This window comes from Aspergillus niger (assembly GCF_000002855.4).
Source record: "Aspergillus niger supercontig An08".
NCBI lineage: Eukaryota > Fungi > Ascomycota > Eurotiomycetes > Eurotiales > Aspergillaceae > Aspergillus > Aspergillus niger.
In genome coordinates this window covers 2,577,008-2,601,644 of record NT_166524.1, presented here as the reverse complement: position 1 = coordinate 2,601,644, position 24,637 = coordinate 2,577,008, and the positions used below count along the sequence as shown (strand labels likewise).

Sequence of the window (24,637 nt, the reverse complement as noted above, 5' to 3'; positions counted from 1 at the left end):
GCCCCCAAGTGTCAGGTACACGGTAGCCAAGCTCTCCTCGTATTCCCTGAATCAGTGCGTCGTAAATCATCGATCCTTTTGCCTGAGCGTGGCCAACCAAGTAGCTGGCAACCTGTGCGAGCATCATGGCTACTCCCCGCGCATCAAGCGTGTCCGTCCAGAAGAATCGACCCCGCCAGACCGGGTCGCTGAGCCCAGCGTGTGATGAGTGTCGAATCCGCAAAGTGCGCTGCAATAAAGAGTATCCCAAGTGCTCAAGCTGTCGGGCGTCCAATCTGCCCTGTGAATTCTCCAACAAGGGCAAGCGCATCAACCATACCAAGAAATTGTAAGTGGCCCCTCTCTTTCCCCCTCATGGTCCGTGCCGCCTGGGTGGGATGTGATCGCGAGTTCCCTGTCTAACAAGCTTTTCCTATAGAGTGAATGATGTGGAGCTCCTGGGCAGTCGTTTGGGCAAGATTGAAGAGGCTCTCTTTCGCTGTTTGTCCGTGGTTGAAGCTGCCAACACCCCGCGATACGGCACTCCATCTCAACCCGCTTCTCGACCAGATTCAGAGGGTAATGAAGACCGAGAAGAGTCTCGCCGCGGCTCGGTCGACTCTGAGGATAGCTGGTCGGATGGCTCGTCCGATCCGCTCGCTCGCGGTGAACGAGATCCGCAAGCAGATCCAATGCACTACAGCAGTCCGGTAGCATCGCTCTACTTTGAGGCACAAGCTGCGAGCATCCAGCTGATGTCGTCAATATCATCAACGGAGAACGGTTCCAACCCAGCGAGTCCGCGTGGGCGCGAGGGTCTGTCCCCGTCGACGCCTCTGGGAGGGTATCTGTCGGACGCCAGCGAGCTCTTCCAGCAGCTGGCCACGGGTCCTCCGCCTGTCTCTGAGCCCAAGTACGATGATCTCCCACCAGCATTGCCCCCGCGAACCTTGCTAGAAGGCTTCGTGGAAGCATACTTCACCGACCTAAACCCTTTCCTCCCTCTCTATGATCGACAAAGCGTGCTTGATGCCATTGAGCAGCAGTATGGGCCGCGAAGCGATGGCCCCGACCTGGCCTGGGTATGTTCATTCAATAGCATCCTACTGCACACCCTCGAGGCCAAGTCGAGTGCCGCACGGCCAGGGGGACACACGGGAGACAGTACCCTGGAGCGAGGGTTGGTGGTCCATCTTCTGCTCAATGCGCGCCGCTGTTACAATAACTTTGAGCGCCTTCTGCAACCACGTCTCGCCAACGTCCAGAGCCTGTTCAGTATGGTAGGCTCCAATCTCCCATCCGCCCAACTTAGACCTCATTCTCACATATGCAGGCACTGGTAGCACTCCGATACTTCAGCTTCACAATGTTTGAGACGGTATTTGCGCAGGCTTGTCAGTTGGCCCGCACCATCGGGCTGCACCAGACGGCCGCAGGGGCTCCCCAGGAAGCAGAGCGGCGCCACCTCTTCTGGTGCCTGTTCATCATCGATGTTAGTGTTCCCTCCCACTATTATACAAAGGCTTTGACTGACTGAACATAAAGAAACATGCGGCCTTGGCGGTTGGCAAGCCGTGTCTGCTCCCTTCTTATGCCTGTGCTATCCCAATTCCCAGCTCCAAGTGCGGGTCACTCATCGAGGACCAGTTCACGGCACGGATAATGCTGGCCACCATCCTCGAGGAGATGTATCGTCGGCTACATTCAGCCCGCAGCACGCGGCGTGGCCGCGAGCAAATCTCCCGCCGTGCTAGCCAGCTTGCCCGCCGCTTGGAGGACTGGGCGGTACAGCACGAACATGCCCTGCATCCGACGGGCACGCCAGAGGCGTCCCAGGTGCTGGCAGCCGCGGAACTGCAGTATGCGCTGTATATCAGCCGAGTTCTCGTGCAACGGCGCATTAATGGGCCGGAAAGCCGGTCCCTTCGATACAGTCATGCTCGCACAGGTCTGCAGTTGCTCCAGAAGCTGTGCAATGGTGACCACCTGGGAGGACGTCGCGTTGGCTATGCCATGTTCGCCAGGTAGGTCTGCTGCTCGGCAGACTGTCCGCTCCTAGGCCACACATACTAACTCTTTGCCAGTGTCACCCTCAACTACTCCCTCATCCTCTTCCTGGAAGTGTACATTCAGGTGCTGCAGGATCACCCCCGGGCGGATGCGTCGGATGTGGCGCTGCTGACATCCTTTGCGGCGCGCGCGGACATTCTGGCCGCACAGACAACCGCGACGTCGTATACGGCCCGAGTGCGCGAGGTCAGTGCTCTCTGCTGTCAAGTCGTCACTCGGCTCCACCAGCCCCTCGAAGGGGCCGAGTCCCAGGTGGATCAGCCGGCAATGCCGGACCCTTTCTGGGATCTGAGTGCCATGACAGCCGATGCTGGGTGGGACACGACACCGGCAACGCCCCAGTTTCCTAGTAATCTGTCAGCCCAGCCGGATCCTTCTTTCTTCCTTGATGCGGGAGGCTCCGTTGGACCGGGCTTCTCGCTGGGCGGTCCCATCTTCACGGATGGTGGGCCGGTCATGTTTGACAATCTACTGGACTCATTTGCTGGCCCGGACACTGCGTTGGGATTGATGCAGTGAATGATCTCGTTCTGTTTTGACGCTTACGATGTTACGCTGTTACTTGAATTTTTTTCTCGCATTGGATCTGATTACTGGGATTCCGCATTGCAAGGTTGGCTGGCACTGTTATTTTGTTTGATTGCATGATTGTATTGTGATAGATAGATCGATAGATAGATCGCTTAGACATAAACATAAACCACATATTCATCAGAAGTCTCCAATATAGAATAATCTCCTTCCATTCCTCGGTTACAAACTGAAAAGGTTCACAAAATGGCATGCTGGTAGCGACATAAACTCCTCCGATGCCACCGTCTTCAGGATCTGCTGGACTCTATCTGTCGACAGTCGAAGACCCAGATTCCGCTCTGATTTTGCGTAAACCTCCTGCGGCGTCTCCGGGCGTCGGACATGTCCCAGTGGATATTCTACCAACACTTCAGGCAGCGTCGTGCCGTCCGTCAGGGTGACAGTGAGCGAATTCGCCACACTGCGCACCGCCATATCATGATAATCGGCTGTGTATTTGGGGTCTTCTGCCATGGTGATCTTCTGGCGCAGGGCATCGACGCGCGGGTCCGTCGCCCAGGGACTGTCGTCCTGGTAGTCGGCCGTCTCGACCTGCGCTCCCTTCAGCAGCACCACAGCGACCATGTACCGCAGGCAGTGGTCACGATCTGCGGCGTTATGCAAAGTTGCGCCGCCCTTGTTGATGATCGTCATACCAGCAGCCTGGGTCTTGGCGTGGATTGACTGGATATCCTTGGCTGGGTCAAGTCCACGCGCCCGCAGGGTATTGGCGATCTCCAGCGCGGCTTCCACTGCCGTCATTCCATGGCCCTCGGCCGTGTTCACCTTAAACAGCACCGTTTCAATGACCCAGGTGCCAAATGGCTGGGGGAGATCGAATTCCTGGCCCTTGAACAGTACATCGTAGAAACCCCAGCGGGGCGTGGTCAGCACCGTGTTGGCACCTGGTTGTCCGGCCTTGGCTAGTAGTGCGAGATGCACAGCCCGCATGCAAGCATCACCCGCTGCCCAGCCCTTGCGCGGACCGGTGTTGGGTGCCTGGCGGTACACGCGCAGTGGGTGGCCGTCCATCCAGGCGTGAGATACGGCACTAAGGGCTTGCTCGCGGGGAAGATCTAGCAGCCAGGCCGACACGGCGGTCGCGCCAATCTTGACCAGGATGGTGTGGTCCAACCCGACTTTGTTGAAGGCATTCTTGATCTGGAAGCAGCCCTGAATCTCATACGCCTTGATCAGGGCCTCCAGAACCTGCTGCATTGTCACGATGCTGTCGGGGTCGCCCTCTGCCAGGGCTACACGGCTGCGGACATCTGCGACGGCCAGGATGGCACCAAGGTTATCTAAATCAATATTGTTAGTGTATGTGACTTGACAGTCGCTAGAGTGGTCTGTAGCTCACCCGAGGGATGCCCCCATTCTGCACCGGGAAAGGCATCATTGTGGTCGAGGTAGCGGATCATGGCCCCCAGATCAAAGGCTCCCTTGAGAATATCCAGCTGGTAGGCTGTTCCCGGTAACCGGAACAAACCCGAGGTGGCTGGGGCGATGGGGAACGCCGGTCCAACGAGCTGTGCACATTGGGGACTGGTATGGATACTCTCGAGGGCAGCTCCAAGAGCATCCATCAAGGCGACCTTGGCCCGCGCCCAGGCATTATCGGTGGCGATCTGGTAGTCGTAAACATAGTCGACGATGGCCTGGATCACAGCATCGTAGGGCTTGCGCGAGTTGTCGTCGGCGGCAGGAATGACAGTCATGCTGGACGGGCAATGATTGGAAGATAAGAGAGCGCACTAGATCTTCTCTCTCCTCTTCCTTTCAATGAGGAATCATTTCTTGCCTTTCAAGTACTTTATGAAATGTTGCATTCAGGGCTGTGGCGGGCCGGATCTTGCATCCTGGCGTGGTTCGGGTTTCGGCCGCCGGATGAGACTCTGCAGCAACACCGAATCAATTGCGGAGATGCTTTGGCTGCCGAACAGCTTTCAATCGGCAGGATTTGGTCTGTCTGACTCAGCTATCGAAGCAATGTGAGACAACGAAGTGAGTCTTATAATCGACCTCAAAAGCTATCTATCTCTGGCCTCTTCTTCTTGCCCAGGTCGTTGTTATCCCGACCAAATGTCGCCCTAGTCACCCACCATGACTGCGACAACCGAGCTTCATCCCAACCCTTCACCCTCGCCTGCTGGGGATGTGCCATCCGTGGCTTTTACCCTCGAGCATGGCGAGGTCACTGCCGCACTGTCTGTGAGTAGTGCTGTGGCCACCACACTGCAGCCCTACCGCGCCAGCTGGCTGGCCGACGACACCATCTCTCCCCTCAGTCTAACGCTGTCCTTCCTCGGCCATTTGACCCGCCAAAAGGCCCCTTTATCAGCAGTCCAGACCGCTGTGAGGGCCTTTGAAACTCAGTATCTCGGAGGCATTGACATCCACACGGCTGTCACTATCCTGCCAGACGCCCTTGGTGCCAAAAAGACTGCCCTGCGAGATTACTATGCCGCCGCAGCCTATACCGGTCAGCCCTTATCCAACTCACCCAGTGCCTTGTTCAAATCCGCCCAGACAGGCACCTCACGCATCACAACAATCTTTGGCGGCCAAGGAACGGCCAATCCATCGTGTGTGCGCGAGTTACGGTCTCTCTATACCACCTACCGCCCCATACTCACTCAGCTCATGCAAGAATGTGGCCCTGTCCTGTCCTCTCTGTCCCAGCGCCCGGACACACAGTCCTACTTTCGCGGTCGTATTATCGACTTGAATTCCTGGCTGGCCGGCGCAACAACCCTCAATGAGGACTTTGTCAGCGCTGCGCCTGTCAGCCTGCCCATTCTAGGACTCTTCGACCTGGCCCACTACTGCGTCATCTCCAGTGTTTTGGGTCAGACCCCCGGGCAAGTGGCTACTTCGATGCATGCCATCTCTGGCCATTCCCAGGGCATTGTTGTTGCCGCTGCTGTGGCTCGTGCCGACTCGTGGACATCGTTCTACGACAACGCCCGGCTGGCTGTCGAGCTGCTGTTCTGGATTGGCTTTGAGAGTCACCAAGATGCGCCTCAGTTGTTCATCGCGCCCGACCTTGTTGAGCAAACCAAGGAACAAGGGCATGGAGTTCCTTCGCCAATGCTCTCCGTGCGAGGACTTGAGCGGCCAGCACTGGAAAAGCTTCTCGCCCAGTGTAATCAGGTTCTCCCTGAGTCGCGCCAGCTGCATATCGCCCTCATTAATGCCCGCACAAACCACATCGTCGCTGGTCCTGCAGCGTCACTGTGCGGTCTCAGTCATATTCTCGCCGAGCTGCAAGCCGCTGGGGAGAAGGATCAGACTCGCATCCCCTTCAGCCAACGCAAGCCCGCCGTCACGCACTCCTTCCTCCCCATCAGCACTCCTTTCCATACCCCCTACCTGCAGGCAGCCTCCCAGCGCATTAAGGAGCGGCTTGCCGATCGCGCATTTTCCGCAGACCAGCTACAAGTTCCTGTCTTGCACACCGCGACGGGTGAGGATCTACGAGTTAACCCTCAGTCCAATGTCATTGAAGCCCTCGTGGATGCGATCACCACCGAGCCCGTTGACTTCCCCCGTCTGTTGGCCGACGCAACCACCACCCACTTTCTCGTTCTCGGGGCTGGTCGCCTCAGCGAATTAGTCAAGCAAATCAGACAAGGGTATGGCCAGCAGATCATCGCCGCCAGCGAGCTCAAGCCTTCCAGTGCCGACATCGGTAGCCAGGCTGACCTCTTTGCACCAACCCTCCGCCCGGCTCCTTCATCCTGGGCGGACGCCTATCAACCTCGCCTGGTGCAAACAGCCAACGGCCGGTTGATCCTCGATACGAAACTCAGTCGCCTGCTGCAGGTACCCCCGATCATCACCGCGGGTATGACGCCCACTACCGTGCCCTGGGACTTCGTGGCAGCTGTCATCAACGCTGGTTATTTTATCGAGCTGGCCGGCGGAGGCTACCACACCGAAGACGAGATGCGGGTCGCCATCGAGAAGATCGCTGCCGCCATTCCTCCTGGCCGCGGCATTACCTGCAATCTCATCTACGTCAATCCCAAGGCGATCGCCTGGCAGACACGGCTGATCCGCAAGCTCATCCGCCAAGGAGTACCCATTGATGGGCTTACTATCGGTGCCGGTGTGCCGTCGCTCGAGGTTGCTCGCGAGTACATCGACGACCTTGGCATCAAGCACATCTCCTTCAAGCCTGGATCGGTCGATGCCATCAACGCTGTGCTGCAGATCGCTGATGACCGACCCGACTTCCCCATCGGGCTCCAGTGGACCGGTGGCCGGGGAGGCGGCCATCACTCGTATGAGGACTTCCACGCGCCCATCCTGGCCACCTACGCGGAAATTCGCAAGCGTGACAACATCTGCCTCGTTGCCGGCAGTGGATTTGGTGCTGGAGATGATACCTACCCTTACCTGACCGGCCAGTGGTCAGTTGCTCGGGGCTACCCCGCCATGCCGTTTGACGGTATTTTGTTGGGCAGCCGCATGATGCTCTGTCGCGAAGCCCACACCAGTCCAGCAGTAAAGCAGCTGCTCGCCACCACACCTGGTGTTCCTGATGGCGAGTGGGAGAAGAGCTACAAAGGCAGCGCTGGCGGCATCATTACAGTTCGATCGGAAATGGGCCAGCCCATCCACAAGGTGGCCACGCGAGGAGTCCGGCTGTGGGCCGACTTTGACCAGACGCTGTTCCGCCACCCTCGTCCGAAGATGGTGGAGGAGCTGGCCAAGCGCAAGACTGAAATCATTGCCCGGCTGAACAAGGATTATGCCAAACCCTGGTTTGGTCAGGATGCCCGTGGACAGCCGATTGACCTGGCAGACATGACTTATGCCGGAGTGCTGGCCCGCATGGTTGAGCTGATGTATGTGGCCCATCAGCAGCGCTGGATCCATCCGTCATACCAGCGCCTGGTGTCAGATGTGGCGGTACGCACCCTCGAACGTGTCGCTCCGTCCGTGGAACTGAGCCTCGATCTGCTGGATGCACCAGCTACTTTCCTGCAGGTGCTGTCCGAGAAGTGTCCAGCTGCTGCCACGCAACGCCTGCATCCCGACGATGCGGCTTTCTTCCTGCGGCGCTGCCAGGCGCGTGGCCAGAAGCCTGTCAATTTCATTCCGATTCTGGACGAGAACTTCGAAACATGGTTCAAGAAGGATTCGTTGTGGCAGTCAGAGGACCTGGAGGCCGTCGTAGGGCAGGATCCTGAGCGCGTGTGCATCTTGCATGGCCCTGTCGCCGTCCGCTATGCCACCGACAAGGACGAGTCAGCCCAGGAGATCCTCGACGGCATCGCGACCACTCATACCCACGCGGCGCTGCAGGACTTTTACCAGGGTGATCTCCAACGAGTGCCTAAAGTCGTTGATGCAACTGCCGCCACCTCCCATACCCAGCCCGAATCTTCGTATGATGTGAGCTCCCTGGATCTGGTGACAGACAACTCTTTTAGCTGGGTACGTGACCTTCTCGAGACGCCTACTATCATCCGCGAAGGCATCCGCAAGAAGAACCCATTCCGCAGCATCCTGGCCGTAAAGCCAGGTCAGAAGCTGGTCGTCAATCACGCGGAGCAGCGCATCGTACTCTGTGAGAGGAGCACGGAACAGCCAGTGATCAGCATTCAAAGCGATGGTACCCGGACCATTTCTGTGGACCTTCATCAGCCCAGCAGCTTTACCGCTGCCCCTGCAGTCCTCTCACTCCAGTACAAGGCTCGTTCCACTGGACTCTCTCCGGCGCTGGAGGAGGTTGTAGACGGACGCAATGACCGCATCAAGACCTTCTACCGCAACCTTTGGCTGGGAGAGGCGACAGACCCTACCAAGGATAGCCACTCCACCTTCCACGGACCTGAGATAACCCTCACTCGCGACCTGCTCGAGGACATGTACCGGACTTTGGGTCTTTCGCCGACGGGCATCCGACCGCAATCTCTGCCCATGGACATTGCCATTGTGATCGCCTGGGAACCGCTGGTCGAGCCGCTTGTCTGCGCGGGAGTTGAAGGGGATCTGCTGCGACTCGTGCACCGCTCCAACGACATTGACTATGTGCCCTCCGCTACACCTTTCCAGGTCGGCGATGTCCTGCGCTCGAGTAGCCAGATCCAGTCCATCACCATTGAGCCGACGGGCAAGTCGATCGTTGTGAAGGCCACCATTGAGCGGGCCGGAGGACCCATCGCCTTCGTCACCTCCACCTTCTTTATGCGCGGCACCTACACCGACTATGCCTCCTGCTTTGAACGCATCACCGAACCGGAGACCATGCTCGAGGTCTCTACTCCCGTAGATGAGGAGCTGCTGCGATCCCGACCGTGGCTTCAGTTGGATGAACCCACGACCCCGCTCGTCGGCAAGACGCTCTGCTTCCGACTGGAGACATCCATCGACTGGAAGGATCAAACGACCTTCCAGACACTTCAAACGAGCGGTACTGTCTCCCTCCGCTCCTGGAACGGCAAGCAAACGCCCATCGGTCGGGTCTCCTTCGAAGCTCGCGACGGCAAGGCCAATCCGGTGTCGGACTTCCTACGTCGACGTGGTCAGCCACTGGTCGCTCGCAAGCCGCTTGAGGTCACTCAAGAGCTAAACCAGGCCTCGGAGGGCGTGCAGATTCCCGCATCCAACGCGGGCTACAGTACCTTCTCCAAGGACTTCAATCCCATTCACATCTCGTCTGAGTTTGCACAGTATGTTGAGTTGCCTGGCACTATCACTCATGGCATGTACACGTCAGCTGTGGTACGCGCAGTCGCTGAGCGCTGTGCGGCGCAGGGTGATCTTACACGTTTCCGCCGTTGGGCCTGCTCGTTTGTCGGCATGGTGCTGCCGAGCGATCAGCTGGAAGTGCGCGTACAGCACGTCGCTATGATTGAGGGACGATTGCTGCTGAACGTGACGGCCGTCAAGGCTGGGACAGATGAAGCGGTCATCCAGGCGGAGGCCGAGGTGGATCAGCCCTCGACGGTGTATGTCTTTACCGGACAGGGCAGCCAGTCGCCAGGCATGGGGATGAGCCTGTACAAATCCAGTGCGGCTGCCCGGGCCATCTGGGACGCAGCGGACAAGTTCTTCATTGAGACCTACGGTATGTAATACCCCTTGTTTTTCTGTATCCCCTCTAGCAAGCTAATAATGGCACTCAGGATGGTCGGTTCTTGAGCTCGTCCGCCAGAATCCAACAGCTTTGACGGTGCACTTCCGGGGCAAACGCGGACGTCAGATCAAGGCCAACTATATGGCCATGACTATCGATGCATACAGGGCCGATGGAACGTTGGTGAAGGAGCCCATCCTTCCGGAACTCACGCCCAAGTCCACTTCATACACATTTGCGGATCCGCGCGGTTTGGTGTTCTCGACGCAGTTTGCACAGCCTCTGGTCTTGTTGTTGGAGCGCGCGGCAGTCGAGGATCTCCGCCAGCGGGGAGTAGTTCAGGGGGATGCTGCGTTTGCAGGACACTCCCTGGGCGAATATGGAGCATTGGCATCGTTTGGCGAGTTTATGCCCTTCACGGATCTCCTGCGCGTGGTGTTCTATCGGGGTTTGGCCATGCAGGTGGCCATTGAGCGCGATGATCAGGGACGGACGAACTTTTCCATGGCGGCGGTGAATCCGGCTCGTGTGGGCAAGTGTGAGTAACCATTGATACTCTCCTGCGTGGATGTGGGGTTTACCGTGAATGCTGACATGCGGTTTAGTCTTCACGGAGAAGGCATTGCGGCAGATTGTGACACAGATCGCTACGACAACGCACGCCCTGCTCGAGATTGTCAACTTCAATGTCGATGGCGAGCAATATGTGTGTGCTGGGACGGTGAGTTCTCTTTCCCCCATAACGAGGTTGGTTCTTTCGCTCATGATATCAGCTCGAGAACCTCCATGCCCTGGCCGCCATCACCGACACTATTGCGCGGTCTCCTACTGGGGCTGCTCTCGCACGCGAATTTACCGACGCTACCACGATCGGTAATGCAGACCTTGCATCAACGAAGCTGGTAGAGCAATGCATTGCGGAAGCACGCCAACTCCCCGCGCCAGTGACCTTGAAGCGCAGCCTCGCGACAATTCCCCTGCAGGGCATCGACGTGCCCTTCCACTCGGCACATCTGCGACCGGGAGTGGCATCGTATCGCAACTTCTTGGAGGAACGTATTCCCAAGACTGAGGTGGATCCGCAGAAGCTGGTGGGCAAGTGGATTCCCAATGTAATGGGGACGCCGTTCTCGCTTAGTCGGGAGTATGTCGAGGGGGTGTATGGGCTGACGCAGAGTCCGATCTTGAAGGAGGTGCTAGCAAGATAGAGAAGAGCGGGAATGTGGTGTGGGCCTTTATGTGTATATGATAGACTGTCTGACGGTTCGTCTGTGTTTCTTGTTACCTTGTAGTAGTTGGTTGCTGTCTACTTCTATCCTTTTGGAATACATTAACAAATCACTTCAATTATCACAGTACAGTCGAATAACATTCCCGCGCTAGATGCTCTCGGTATAAAGATACTACTCGAGTATGCTTGACTGGGTCTTTGGGTTTTGTAGACATGTTCGTGTCTTCATGACCCTCGTCCCCGGTGGTCGTGTTGTGCATCAATCTTGGATCAGGAAGTAGAAATATAAGAAACAATAATCCAGTTAAGTTCGAACTACTTAGTTCACTTCCAAACAACCATAGCAGAAGTACTAGGTGTTCCCTCCATTATATATTTTGGGGCAACTCAGGTATACTCGTATTACGTGTTATGTTTTTTAAAGCAGGCCAAACAGCGTGTGCATGGAGGAACTCGGTGGCTCCTTGCATCCTAATCGGACGGGCTTGAAAGAGATAGGACTTCAATACCATATGTTCAGTTGTTGGACTTGTGGAGGTACTACACACTGGGCTCTTCATTAAGAGGGTCTACTCGGAGATTGACTGTTAGTGTGCCAACTACTTATAGCATAAGTATTCACTCCATTATATATACCAGCATCATTGGTCTAGTGGTAGAATTCATCGTTGCCATCGATGAGGCCCGTGTTCGATTCACGGATGATGCATTCTTCTTTTTTCCTCTTTCCTCTTTTTTTTCCCCCCCCGCTCTTCCTTCCCAGCCATGTCCATTCGTTCATTCTACTATCTATTTTTGCTATCTCGTATCTCCTCTCCTCTGTCTGCTGTCAATCCACCTCCAATCATCGCCAGCCCTCAGACTGCCGCCCTGCAGCTCTCGGGCCTGCCGATCGCAACCCACCGCTGCAGTTCCCCCACTCCACGGCTCATCTTTAGTAGAAGTTTAGACCTGCCTATCTGTCTACTTTGTGTCTTTTTGGATGGCTGTCTGGTTCAACGGTTATCCACAGTTGATCAAGTGACTCTCTTGCAGTGGAACAGCTACCCTGCACCTAACTCTTTTCTCTCTCTTCAGCCACTTGCCAGCCAACGGGGTCCCTTCTGCCTCTGATATTGGAGGACGACGCTATCCATCTCGCACTTCTCTCGCTGGGTTTCGCTGGCAGCTTCACATTGGCCCGTTGAGGTTGACATGACTAAATACGGTTCAAAGTAGTGCAACGACTATCTCCTTAGCTTAGGATGGATGCTCAGCACGAATCATCGGGCCGGGATTCGCTGGTGATCGGGAGTCAGCCGAGGGGAGGAATGACGAGCTTCCCTGGAAGTGCCATCATCAACCTTGGTGGGAGGGGCAAACCAGAGGAGGAAACGACAAACGAGTAAGGCAAAGCAAAGGCAATGCAATGCAATGCGAGAACCAAAGCACAGTCAGTGGATTCCACCCTCACAGAGGGAGAAAGAGAACAAAACTCACCAGAGTAAGGCAATGATCCGCAAACCAAAGGTCCAATGGGAAACCCGACGGAGAATTAACAACGCCCGGTTCCACCGTAAAGATGTCAGGTTGATTGCCTTGGAGGGGGACCCTCTCTTGTCCTCTTGCTGTATCTCCCAGAACTTCTTGGATTTACCCACTGTGGAAAAAGTGATGCTATCTCGGGACAATGAGGACCCTCTTGGCCCGAGCGTTTGCAGCCTGCAGAGATTGTCGCTGGGATCGCTGGCAGAAACTCTACTTCTCTCCTACAATAACTTTTTTCTTCTTTTATCTTTTCAATCATCTTGGAGGGAAACTAAACTTAAACATGGGAATAGACTTTAGATTGATGCCCAGCCACAATACTACTCAAGTTTATGTAGCTGAGAAAATCATAATGTGACTGGGGATGGGAGGCTAAACAGAGAGATCGCACCATCTGCACTCATGGTATGACTGTACCCTCTCCAAGCGATGGTAACGAGGGCAACCACAACCGCCCATTTGAACAGTGACTGTGCCAGTGTCAGTGCCCTCAAGAGTCTTTGCCGCGATCGCGATGGCGTCGATTCCAACCAAATTGTTATGCTTTCTCCCTCTCGGGCAGGTGGGGCCGTTGCGTAACTCGGAATTCTGATTGCATCGCGAAACCGAAAATATTCCCCAAAGCAAAAGGTGTGAGTGAGTGATGGATCGATGGCAGTGGAAGTGTAAAAAGTAGTGACTATCAAGAAGTTGTCGATCCTGCGGAGTCTATCTCCTCTCCCAGACTACTTTGTGTACTACTTTTTTTTACTACGTATACTTCCTAGTGCTGCCTGCCATGTCAACCCCTCCCTCCGATCATCATCCTTTCTCCTGACTAGATACTGTAGACTTGTTGACTGCCTAATCAACTGAAAACGAACTAACTACTTGGTAGTCTGTCTTGATAGTCTTTCGTAGTCTTCTGCACCACTCCGATCTCTGCTCGCCAGCCACCGGGACAGGCGATATTTGCAAGGCAATTTGGCCCCTCTACGAACCTACTTTCGCCCGACAAGTTGAACATGAAAAATCAAACAGAAAAATATTCGCCCCCGCGGCGGACAGATGAATTCTTTCGCACCTTCGGAGACAAAACATCGTCATATCTGCTGGTGGACATGCGTTGGCCCAATAAGAAGGACAGCCAGCAGCGCGTCGAGGATGAAGCGGTGAAGGGCAAAGCGATGGAGATCCACATCGGGCAAGCCGTGGAGGTGAAGCTAAAAACCCTAACGGCACTAAGAAGACGCAGAATGATCAGAATCCTCCATCCCAGCAGCTAATGGACCCACGAACTGCTGTAGCCGCAAGACAGCTGCCGTTGTGTCGCCAATCAGCGAGCTTTCGGCCGCGTAGCTTGCATCCCGTCCACTCGGCAGCTTCTCAACTCCTCCCTCTTCGTTTGCTTTTTTTCGCTGCTACTCACTGCTTCTCGGGGACCAACTGGAGGTCCATGCTGTTTTCCCTTTCGATAAGGATGTGAAAATTTTTCTTGTTGGTCAGACCATGACGCCGACACCAATCTGGAGGGGTGGACATCTTGCGCATGAGCCAGCGATCTCAAATTGCTATTAAAGACTCCATCTGGTTCCTCTTCTGCTCCCTCTTTCTCTCTTCCCTTTCTTCCTTTTCAACTTATCTCGCGTCGATCGCGTTGTGAAATATCTTTATATTGTGACCGCATTGCTGGTCCTGTATCACTACTCTTATTACCTACCTTTTTCTTTCAATTGTTCTGTTGTGAATCATCCCAATGTTCAAGCAGTACTCCCACATCCTGTCCCACAAGAGGCGTCGCAGCAGGGGAAGCACCATCAACCAAGTCCTGTCGGGCGCTCAGTCGGAGCCTGCATCCGAAGCAGCCACTGTCAGCGAGCCCGTCGAAGTATGGACGCACTCGCAGGTGCTGCCCGAGGATGATGAGCATCGCAAGGACTGCTTCACCACCCTGACCCCGCGCATTCACAAGTACGACCATGTCGCCCAGCGCGGCAGCGATCGCTTCGTCCAGGACCTGACGGCATCGCTGAACCTGGATGAGCCCCAGACCAGCTACCTTTCCTCCCCCGTCGGCAACTATGCCAGCTTCCTCTACCCGGAGTGTCTGCCCGAGCGTCTTGAGACTGTCGCTTATTTGACGGAACTGGGCAATCTGCATGATGGTATGTGAAACCCCATTAATTATCATTACCATCTCCTGGCATGGCTCGGACCCACCACTGACGTCTTAGGCAAACAACAAGGCAAGAAAACCGATGAATCCGCCGAATCCCCCCGTGTCGCCGCTCGGAAGCAACTGCTGGAAAAGGCCATGTCGGAGCTGTCGGACAAGGACAAGGACGGCCACGAGATCATCGACTGCTACCGCAGTAACTGGCTGGTCACCCCGGAGGTCCCTACGGCCGAGAACTGCGCCAACCTCGACGACTATGTCGCCCGGAGACGCCTCAATGCGGGCATTGAGTAAGTCATCTTCACATCCTCCCTGCATAGCTATCCATATAGAATGGATTGCTAACACCGGATACCAGCGTCTACTGGACCCTCATGGGCTTCGCGCACGGCACTCGTCTCGGAAAAGAGGACCAGGCGGTGGTGCGCGACGCACTGGATGCCGCCGAGCGCACCATGTTCTTCACCAACGACTACTACAGCTGGCCCAAGGAGAAGCGCGTCTCCAAGAAGAAGCCCGTCGCCAACGTGATTCTCTTCCTCATGGAACACCAGAACATGTCCGAGGAGGATGCCGTCGCCAAGGCAAAGCAGCTGATCATCGACAACGAGCACGAGTTTGTGCGCCGTCGCGAGGCGCTCTACCAGGCCAACTCGGACCTGGCACCACAGCTCCGCAAATGGATGGAGGTGCTGGGCGCCTCCCTGGCTGGTATTCACTACTGGTGCAAGAATGCTCCGCGCTATGCGGTCCCTGAAACCACAGAGGAGAGTGAAGAGGAGGAGGAGTCCGAGGAAGATGGCTCTGAGGAGGAAGAATCTTCCTCTGACGAAGACACCGACGACGACGAGGAGGAAGAGGAAGAGGAAGAGGAAGAAAAGGCTGCACCCGTTGAGGTGGTGCCGGAACCCGAGGAGAGCGAGGAACCCGTGGAGGTGGCTGTCTGGACTCCCCTGGTTACCGAGGAGGAAACCCCCGACGTGCATCTGGATACCTCTGCCCTGCTGGCCCCCAGCAGCTACGCTCGCTCGATTTCCCGCAGCACCCTGCATAGTGATCTGCTCACATCTCTGAATGCCTGGCTGCAGGTCCCCGCCCGCCCGCTGGCCTTCATTCGCCAGGTTATCACCGAGCTGCAGGACTCGACCGGCATGCTGGCCGACGTGCAGGACCAAGCCGCGCTGCGCGACCAGCGCACCCCGGCCCACCTGGTGTACGGACCCGCACAGTGCATGAACAGTGCGGCGTACCTGTTTGTGCGCGCCGCTCGCATCGTCACCAGCCTCAACTGCCCCGGCATGCTGGACGGGCTGCTGCAGGAACTGGAGGCGCACTTTGTCGGCCAGTCGTGGGAGCTGAACTGGCGCTTCTCGACCCACTGCCCCGGCGAGACCGAGTATCTGGCCATGGTGGACCAGAAGGCCGGCGCCAGCTTCCGTCTGCTGACGCGCCTCATGCAGGCGGCCAGCATGGGCGGCGCGACCCTGGACTTGGAGCCTTTCACCAAGGTGCTGGGTCGGTTGTCGCAGATTCGCCACGAGTACCTGGGTCTGCTGGAGTCCGCGGCTAGCGACCGCTCGTTCGGCGAGGACCTCGATCAGGCCAAGGTGACGTACCCCATCGTGCGGGCCTGCAACCTGGACCCTGCGGGCCGGGCGGTCATCTTTGGCATCTTCCGCCAGAAGCCGGCGGGCACGGTCCTCCCCATCGAGAGTAAGCGCCAGATCGTGTCGCTGGTGCAACAGACCGGGGCGCTGCAGGCCACCTACGACCTGATCCGGCAGCTGGGCCGCGAGGCCATGAACACGCTGAGCGAGCTGGAGACGGCGGCGGAGGAGCTGAACCCGTCGTTGCGCGCGGTGGTGAAGTCTCTGGTTGAGGTGCCGGCCCCGGATCACCTATAAAAGAAATTTGATACCTTTGACGGAGACGATGCATGGTGGTTGATACGATGATGATGACGATGATGACGATGACACTCCTTGTTTCTCTAATGTCTACATGTCTACTTTCCTTTGGCGTTTTCTGTGATGATGATTTACGAGACTTTCCTTGATGTACGGCTATGAGATGATATGATTAATGACGATTATATTCAAGCATTCGAACGCCTGCCTTGTAAACATGTAGAAAGAAGAGTCTTATTCTCAGCAGACAGTTTTATCGCTACAACATTATGAACTACAAGGCAATCAACACCGACTTTAGCTCGGTCCAGTAGTCTGTCGCATATCGACTCAGCTCTCGTCCCTCTCCACTGCCCTTCCAGCCCCCAAATGGCATGTCAAACGCCATGGTTGGACTGGTGCAATTGACTCCCACGGTGCCGGCCTCGAACTTCTTGGCTGCCCGCAGCGCCCGCGAGATATCCCGCGTGTATATACTGGCATACAGCCCGTACTCGCTGTCGTTGGCGCGTGCCATCACGTCTTCCTCGTCGGTGAAGGTGTTGACGGCCACCACGGGACCGAAAATCTCCTCCTTCATCAAGCGCGACTCCTCCGGCACATCTTTCAGGATGGTCGGCTGCACAAAGTACCCTTTGTCGCCCTCGCGCGCACCGCCCAAGTACACCGAGACACCTTCCTGCTTCGCCAGGTCCAGGTAGCCCTGCACGCGCGCAAACTGGGCGGCATCGGCCTGCGGGCCGCGCGTGGTACCCGGGATGAGAGGGTGGCCACTCTTGCCCATCTCCGTCATGGTGGTCTTGAGCTGCTCGAGGAACTGAGGGGCAATAGCCTCGTGCACGTAGACCCGCGAGCTGGCAACGCAGACCTGGCCGGAATTGGTGAGGATGGACATGGCGGCGGCCGGCACGGCCTTGCTCAGGTCGGCATCATCCCAGATCACCAGCGGGGACTTGCCGCCCAACTCGAGGGTGACGCTCTTGAGGTTCGATTCGGCAGCCATCTTCTGGATGGCGCGACCCGTGGTGGTCGAGCCGGTGAAGGAAATCTTGCGGATCTCCATGTGACGGGCAATGGCCTCGCCGCAAGGGCGACCAAAGCCGCTAAGCATGTTGAAGACACCCGGGGGGATGCCTGCTTCCTGAGCACAGCGAGCAGCCACCAGGCAACTCAGAGGGGCCTTTTCGGAGGACTTGATGACGATGGTGTTGCCGGTGACTAAGGCCGCGGCAGCCTTGAAGATCATGATCACGACGGGGCCATTCCAGGGGACAATGGCACCACAAACGCCAAAGGGTTGGCGCAAGCTGACATTGACGAAGCCGGGAGTATTCAAGGAGGATTCGCCAGTGATATCAAGGGCCTTGGCAGCATAGACCCGCACGAAGAGGGGTATGATGCGGCCGAAGTCTGGGTTTGGTCATGAGTTAGACATGTCTGTCTGATAGGAATGTCGAGGGAATGAGCTTACTGTCACTGTAAGCGGGTTTGCCCATGCAAATGGCATCAAGGTAGGCCATCTCATCGGCGCATGCCTCCAGACGATCGGCCCATTTCTCCAGTAACTGGGCCCGCTGCAGGGCTCCCGTTTCCGACCAGGCTGGGAAGGCAGCTTTGGCGGCTGCAACGGCGCGATCAACATCCTCGGGACCGGCTTCGTAGACCGAGGCACTGAGCTCCTCGGTGGCCGGGTTGTACAGATCAAACTTGGACCCGGAGAGGGAGGGGACAAACTCGCCGTTGATGAAGAGGCGAGTCTCAATGTTCTCCCGCTGGCCGGGATGTTGGGGGATGGATTGAGACATGATGATAACAACTCAATCAAGTGAATGAAGAGGGAATAGACGTGAGTATTGACAGGCAGGAGAGCAAGAGGGCCATGATGACCGGGTTAATATACGTAAATCAAAGGATATTAGGCCAACCGCAGCATGAGGGGTTACGATGGCTCGGCCTCTGCACTAGTGCACTGGTGTAACCGATTCCTCCTATGAGAGTCCCAAAGCAAATTCGTATCCCTGGAAGATCGTCATCCGTGGCTCCATGATCGAGGAGCTCTGACGTTCCAGATGTTTTTGGATGCTGTCATGGGATGAGAGTTGTTTGCCGTTCTCTGAGACAGCTTGACAGGGGAGAGAGCCTGCTGCTGACTGCCGTGCCACCCGCATGTTAGCCAGTCACTAGTCACTAGCTATTCCGCATGCGGGATAGAGTTTCAAGCACACGAAGATCTCGCCCCCAAGCTACTCATAGCTACTATGGTACATTATGCTGACGGTCTGGATGTATGGCCTGGCTCGTCTCAAGTGGGGCGATGAGGGCTGAAGTATGAGAAGTGAGTTGTTCGATGGAAATGATATATTAGTACTAATAGCCATCCCTTGATGTGGGACTGAGACGCAGACTGAATTGCGATGTCCTTCATTGTTCAGAGGGAGCACAGAAGTCCTGGATGGTTGCACAATTCAGCCGGTATAATTGCCTTCTGGCATGAGTGGTTGAATGACTCCTTGCGACAGCGTCATCACTATGATTGTTAAGTGTCATCCTGTCATCCCCTCGAGTGGCGGAGATAGGGACGGATATCGGAGTTATCGTATCCGGGAATAATGGAGGTTGTCTCGACCTGTTCCATCAGGCTATAATATTGGTACTAAGATGAAAGATGATGAGGTGTAAATGCTGCAGTCAGAAAAAAAGGAATGTGACTAGCCATCTTTGTTTCTTTATGCCAGCATTGCCGATGATTCTGGTTATAATTATGTTGGCCTTGTCCATCACGGCGGAATTTCCCCATGAGTGGATACCACCTTCCCATTCCGGAAATATGTCCCGTCTAGACAAACAGTGCAAATGTAACATACAGTGTTTCCACAAAAATACATGGTATTTTGCATTATGGACAAACAGAACAAACCAGATAAACCCGCTCAATGCCAATAATATGGAAAGATCGAAGGGGAATCGATGAGGGAAAGAGAGCTACAAAAGACCCCCAATACCCCCCTGAATTAAGATGGGAACTCTACTCGAGATGTATCTCTTATTAAAACTGTCAAATATCTCTGTCAGTCATGACTGGCTCACTACCGTCAGTCCTGCAGACCTTACTGGCTGATTCCCACTACTTCTCCCTGCAGAGATCCGTCTGCCACCATAACCACCACCGCCAGCATGACATCGCCTCCATCGAATCCATGGATTCATGGGCCCAGTTCCGTCTCATGAAGCAGCTGCTCTGTGTCAGGCATCCTCGCCAGTCTCTTCCATCCTCCTTACTCCGGGAGATTGATCAGGTGTTGCTTGAGGAACGTGCCAATCGCCTTCTTCTTGACGCTGCTTCCATTCCAGCTCTTCCAACTCCATCATCATCATCATCAAAGCCTCTCCCCGCCACGCTCCATCTGTGGCAAGGAGACATTACCACGTTGGATGGCGTTACTGCCATCACCAATGCGGCCAACGAGCAGATGCTGGGATGTTTCCAGCCGGCCCATCGATGCCTGGACAATGTCATCCATGCCCGGGCAGGTCCCCGCTTGCGCGAAGAATGTTTCCACCACATGGATCAGGGACAGCGCACCTTGCCCGTCGGCCACGCATGTGCCACCAAAGGATACTGTCTTCCTGCCCCCTATGTGATTCACACCGTAGGCCCTCAGCTGGACGCGGGACAGCCTGTGCCCACCGCGCACCAACGTCAACAGCTGCGGCAATGCTATGAGGCCGTCCTGGATGTCGCAGAAGCTCTGCCTGCATCGGATCCTCGGGGCAAGTCCATTGCTCTTTGTGGCATCTCGACCGGACTGTTTGCCTTTCCCGTGGAGGAGGCTGCATCCATTGCCATTCAATCCGTTCTCGACTGGCTGCGGCACCATCTGCACACCTCCATCACCAACATCATCTTCAACACCTTCACCGACACCGACACGGCCGTCTACCAACAGACACTCAAAAAAATGCACTATCCAGTTCCTTCCCTAGTGCCACCTCCCCGGGTCCATGGATCCTCCCTTATCCAAGCCAAAGCTTGGCTGGCTGCTGCCGATACCATTTTGATCAGCTGCGGAGCCGGGATCTCGGCGGCCACTGGACTCGACTATACCTCGACCACTCTGTTCGATCGCCACTTCCCGGCATTCAAGCAATACCAGCTGCGACGGCTGTATGACACCTTTGGCCGCACCAACCGTGACTGGCCATCTGAGAGCGTCCGCTGGGGATTTTACTTCTCCCATCTGGCCATGGTGCGTCGCTGGCCCCGCTCGTCCCTCTATACCTCGCTGCTAAAATGGCTGGCATCACGTTTTCAACCGGATCGGGTTCACGTGCGGACCTCCAATGCAGACGGACTCTTTGCAGCTCATGGACTGCCCGAAGCGCAGCTCTCCACACCCCAGGGCCAGTATGCCTTCCTTCAATGTCTGGAAAACTGCCGTCCGGATGCTGTCTTCCCATCGGCACCGTATCTTGACGCTGCCCTGCCGCATCTGGATCCACAGACACAGGTCGTAACGGCGCAGGACAAAATCCCAACATGTTCATTCTGTGGTGGCGCCATGTCGATCTGTGTTCGGGCGGGAGACTGGTTCAACGAACGACCCTTCGCTCCCGGCGAAACGCGATGGCACCAATTCCGCGAGGCCTTTCTCACGGATCTGACACGAAACGTAGTTATTATTGAGCTGGGTGTCGGCCTTTCCACGCCAGGGGTGCTGCGGTGGGAGAATGAGGAGCTGATCGAGCAGGGCGATGGACGCGTACGGCTGGTGCGCGCGGGTTTGGGCGATGCCGTGCAGGTCCCTGGGGAGCTGGCTGCTGCGCAGCTGGCCACCAGCATCGAAGGGGACTTGCAGGATGTGGTTCGGGCGATAGTGGCTCCGTAGACTGGCCAAGTGACATGTAGATGTGATACATCTAATTTGCTAAAGCGATTCTTTGCTGGACTTTGCTGTTTCTTCCTGACATGGTCTATATATTTCTCCGGGTACGGTAGTCCATCAGCTACACATGCGTATAACTACCAAAGCAGTTTTCTGTCCTGCGCGATGGCCTTCCATCGAATGGAATTGTGACCATTCCGTGAAATAGCCAGGAGGATGTGATCCAAGTCGGGTTAGTCCCGTCGTTCTCTCCGCACCAGGCAATGTGGCTGTCGAAGATCGGCTTTTGGCGCAAATTTCCGAGCGGCAATTATTGAAACTAGTTCGGCGGGTCACCACCAAGTTTGGCCTTCAGAAATAGACACGCAAATGGCAGCGTGTCAGACTGCAATAAATCAACGGCACCCATAAACCCCTGTATCTGCAGGATCCTCAATTATTGATATCTTCTTATGTAGACACACATCATGTAGGGTAATTGAAAGACTGAGTTAGTGATGAGAACTCGGTGGTAATCTGGAATGGCGCCGGTATAAAATCATGCATGGCATCCGTATAATCACCCCTGTCATCCGGGCAGAGTGTGCTGACCTCAATACCTCGGCGCGCCATGCCTCGCTACAACTGGTGGTATTCTCCGCTTGTCCTGGGCGTGATATATAGCGCCTTGGTAGGCGCAGTTTCCCAACATCCCCCCAGAGAGGTTCACAGACATGTCCTGAATTTTCAGGTGCCGAGCCTGGTCACCGCAGACTCCCTGCACAACGTTCATCTGGACTTTCTGGACAGTAGCTTTGAAGGTCATATCAATCTGTTCTACGGGGACTGCCATACCGGCCAGGGGCATCATGAGATCGGCCACATTGTCATCGAGCGTGACGCTCATCCAGAGCGCTTCGTCTGGATCACACCCGCCGATGCGCCTCATCTGCACTGCCTCCACGCCATTTCTGGATCGACTCTGCTCGCTCGTTCCGATTCCATTCCAATTGCCACCCGCTTGGCTCGTCGGGAAAGCATCGCCGACGTGGCTGATGTGATGGGCCCCTGGTTTGACGGCGTCGCGTACATGCAAGGCAAGGAACCCGGAAAGGCTGTGGTGTCGGCAGCAAAGAACTCTTCCGTGGCTATTATCGGCGGTGGCATCTCCGGAATGATGACAAGTCTGCTGCTCAACTCTGTCGGCATGACCAATTGGCACATTGTGGAGTCATCCCATCGACTAGGTGGCCGCATTCGCACTCACTATCTGAACGATTCGCGGCCCGATCAGTACCAATACCAGGAGTTGGGGGCTATGCGCCTTCCCATGAACATCACCTACGCCGATACCAACGAGACACTCCAGATCCAGGACATGCGACTAGTCCTTCAGTTGGCCGATGTCCTCAATGAGCTCAACGCCGACGCTGATCCAGCGCTGCGAGTCAACTTCATTCCTTTCATCCAGGATAATCCGAATCTTCCGACTGACACGGGAGGTGTTCGTCTGCCAGACGGCCGAATCCCTACTGCAGCCCAGGTTGCCGCCAACTCGTCGCTGGCATACACGGCGCCTCCCGACAACGCCAGTGCCGTTGCGGACGCCAAAGCTCAGTACATGCAGTACGCCCAGACAGACAAGATGGGTAAGATCCGGGAGGTTGCTCGCAACATGTACCGCGCACACAAAGCGGCTCTGGAAGACGGGTTCTACCACTGGTCGGAAGCCGCATATATGCGGTACGCGCTGGGGGAGAACGCAGATGTCGTCGACTACGCCGCTGGCACGGCCAACAATCCCATTTGGGATGGATTCTACGATAGTGTCTACTTTGCGGCCACCACCTGGTTTACCATCGACCAGGGGATGGAGTCTCTGGTGCGAGCATTCCTACCGCACGTCGCAGACAAAGCCACCCTCGGGCGGAAAGTGGACGGGCTCTCGTACAACGAGAGCTCGGGCAAGATTGCCTACACCTGGCGCGAATCTCCGGTCCAGATCACCCCTGAGCGCAGCGAAGAATATGACTATGCTGTCGTGGCCGCGCCTTTCACCAAGGTGCGCATGTGGGAATTGCCGCGATATTCGTCGATCCTGAGCCGGGCCATTTCCGAGACAAACTATGAACCCGCCTGCAAGCTCGCCCTGCTGTATAAAACCCGCTTCTGGGAGCACCAAGAACAGCCCATCTTCGGGGGCTGCGGCACTGTGGACATTCCGGGGGTGCAATATGTATGCTATCCATCGTTCAATCTGAATGGTACCGGCCCGGCGGCGGTTCTTGGGGCATATTCCCATGGAAGCCCGGCGCGGAGTGTACAGGCGTTGAAACTCGAGGATTGGGTCGCATTGGCACGGCGCAGCATGGTGGAGATTCACGGGGCGATTGCAGAGGAACAATTCACAGGTAGGCCGGATCCTTTGAATAAGTAGCCCTCAGTCTCATGCTTACTGTCCCGATAGGTATCTCCCATGGTCACTGCTGGGAGAATGATGAACACCAAAACGGCGCCTGGACACACCCCCTTGTTGGGCAGCAAGAGATTTTCCTGCCCGCCTACTACCAAACCGAGTTCCAGACCATTTTCGTTGGCGAGCATACCACGTATACCCATGGCTGGATCGCCGCGGCTCTAGACTCCGCCGTGCGCGGGACTACCCAACTCTTGCTGGACCTGGGGCTGGTGGATGAGGCCAAGGCGATTGTGCATGAGTGGATGGGTCGATGGATTGAATTGTAAGATATACAGGTGCTCAGGAGTTTACAATCTCAAGATACAATAGTTTTCTTCGTTCACAATTCCAGGTAATTAAGATTGTGTCTGGGCTCGGATCATAGCGAATTGGGGGTTCTCGGGCAGCACCGAACAGCCGACGGTGCCGCCGAAGTGCACGGTCATGCCCCGAAGGAGCAGTTGTAGATCCCCCACTTTCCGACTGTCAACGTAGTAATCCACGCGTCGGTCATGTAGGAAGCCATTAGAGAAGATCAGTAGACTTGTGTTCGTAGCGTCTGTTTTGTATGTTTATGACAGTTGTAGTCAGATCCGATTATGGCAAGTCTACGGGTATACAATTCAGCGAGTAGTGTATCCCGATCATTTTGTATTCCGAGAACACAATGCAGAACATTCAAATATCTTGCTGTACAACATACAAATGAGAGTGTCCATCCTTCCCATTACGGTCCTCCAAGTTGTCCCCGGTCGCGTGTTCGTTGCTGGCTGATATACCGTCTC

The 24,637-nt window shown here is 55.8% G+C and overlaps 8 protein-coding genes and 1 non-coding gene across 9 annotated transcripts; 6 read left to right on the top strand and 3 right to left on the bottom strand.

The window, feature by feature from the left end:
* Positions 1 to 125: 125 nt before the first annotated feature.
* Positions 126 to 2,568, top strand: An08g10880 (uncharacterized protein; the record flags this gene model as incomplete). Its single annotated transcript, XM_059749393.1, has 5 exons — positions 126 to 328; positions 419 to 1,259; positions 1,313 to 1,471; positions 1,525 to 2,003; positions 2,064 to 2,568. The coding sequence occupies 5 exons, from the start codon at positions 126 to 128 to the stop codon at positions 2,566 to 2,568; spliced, it is 2,187 nt and encodes a 728-aa protein (XP_059604181.1).
* A 234-nt stretch (positions 2,569 to 2,802) lies between these two features.
* Positions 2,803 to 4,340, bottom strand: An08g10870 (uncharacterized protein; the record flags this gene model as incomplete). The annotated part of the gene is made up of 2 exons (XM_001393153.1): positions 2,803 to 3,923; positions 3,983 to 4,340. The coding sequence occupies 2 exons, from the start codon at positions 4,338 to 4,340 to the stop codon at positions 2,803 to 2,805; spliced, it is 1,479 nt and encodes a 492-aa protein (XP_001393190.1).
* A 385-nt stretch (positions 4,341 to 4,725) lies between these two features.
* Positions 4,726 to 10,920, top strand: An08g10860 (uncharacterized protein; the record flags this gene model as incomplete). Its single annotated transcript, XM_059749392.1, has 4 exons — positions 4,726 to 9,703; positions 9,762 to 10,250; positions 10,318 to 10,433; positions 10,486 to 10,920. 4 exons carry the CDS (start codon positions 4,726 to 4,728, stop codon positions 10,918 to 10,920), a joined length of 6,018 nt encoding a protein of 2,005 aa, XP_059604180.1.
* A 661-nt stretch (positions 10,921 to 11,581) lies between these two features.
* tRNA-Gly (GCC) lies at positions 11,582 to 11,652 on the top strand. The gene has a single exon. It is a non-coding gene; the product is annotated as a tRNA-Gly (tRNA).
* Positions 11,653 to 12,016: 364 nt separating this feature from the next.
* An08g10840 (hypothetical protein) lies at positions 12,017 to 13,960 on the bottom strand (the record flags this gene model as incomplete). The annotated part of the gene is made up of 8 exons (XM_059749391.1): positions 12,017 to 12,169; positions 12,259 to 12,391; positions 12,483 to 12,668; positions 12,862 to 13,058; positions 13,381 to 13,440; positions 13,534 to 13,672; positions 13,749 to 13,867; positions 13,958 to 13,960. 8 exons carry the CDS (start codon positions 13,958 to 13,960, stop codon positions 12,017 to 12,019), a joined length of 990 nt encoding a protein of 329 aa, XP_059604179.1.
* Positions 13,961 to 14,763: 803 nt separating this feature from the next.
* An08g10830 (uncharacterized protein) lies at positions 14,764 to 16,529 on the top strand (the record flags this gene model as incomplete). Its single annotated transcript, XM_001393150.3, has 2 exons — positions 14,764 to 14,915; positions 14,984 to 16,529. The coding sequence occupies 2 exons, from the start codon at positions 14,764 to 14,766 to the stop codon at positions 16,527 to 16,529; spliced, it is 1,698 nt and encodes a 565-aa protein (XP_001393187.3).
* A 277-nt stretch (positions 16,530 to 16,806) lies between these two features.
* An08g10820 (uncharacterized protein) lies at positions 16,807 to 18,337 on the bottom strand (the record flags this gene model as incomplete). The annotated part of the gene is made up of 2 exons (XM_001393149.1): positions 16,807 to 17,942; positions 18,004 to 18,337. The coding sequence occupies 2 exons, from the start codon at positions 18,335 to 18,337 to the stop codon at positions 16,807 to 16,809; spliced, it is 1,470 nt and encodes a 489-aa protein (XP_001393186.1).
* Positions 18,338 to 19,606: 1,269 nt separating this feature from the next.
* On the top strand, positions 19,607 to 21,418 carry An08g10810 (uncharacterized protein; the record flags this gene model as incomplete). The annotated part of the gene is made up of 1 exon (XM_001393148.1): positions 19,607 to 21,418. One exon carries the CDS (start codon positions 19,607 to 19,609, stop codon positions 21,416 to 21,418), a length of 1,812 nt encoding a protein of 603 aa, XP_001393185.1.
* Positions 21,419 to 22,025: 607 nt separating this feature from the next.
* An08g10800 (uncharacterized protein) lies at positions 22,026 to 24,139 on the top strand (the record flags this gene model as incomplete). Its single annotated transcript, XM_059749390.1, has 3 exons — positions 22,026 to 22,085; positions 22,146 to 23,805; positions 23,862 to 24,139. 3 exons carry the CDS (start codon positions 22,026 to 22,028, stop codon positions 24,137 to 24,139), a joined length of 1,998 nt encoding a protein of 665 aa, XP_059604178.1.
* Positions 24,140 to 24,637: the final 498 nt, after the last annotated feature.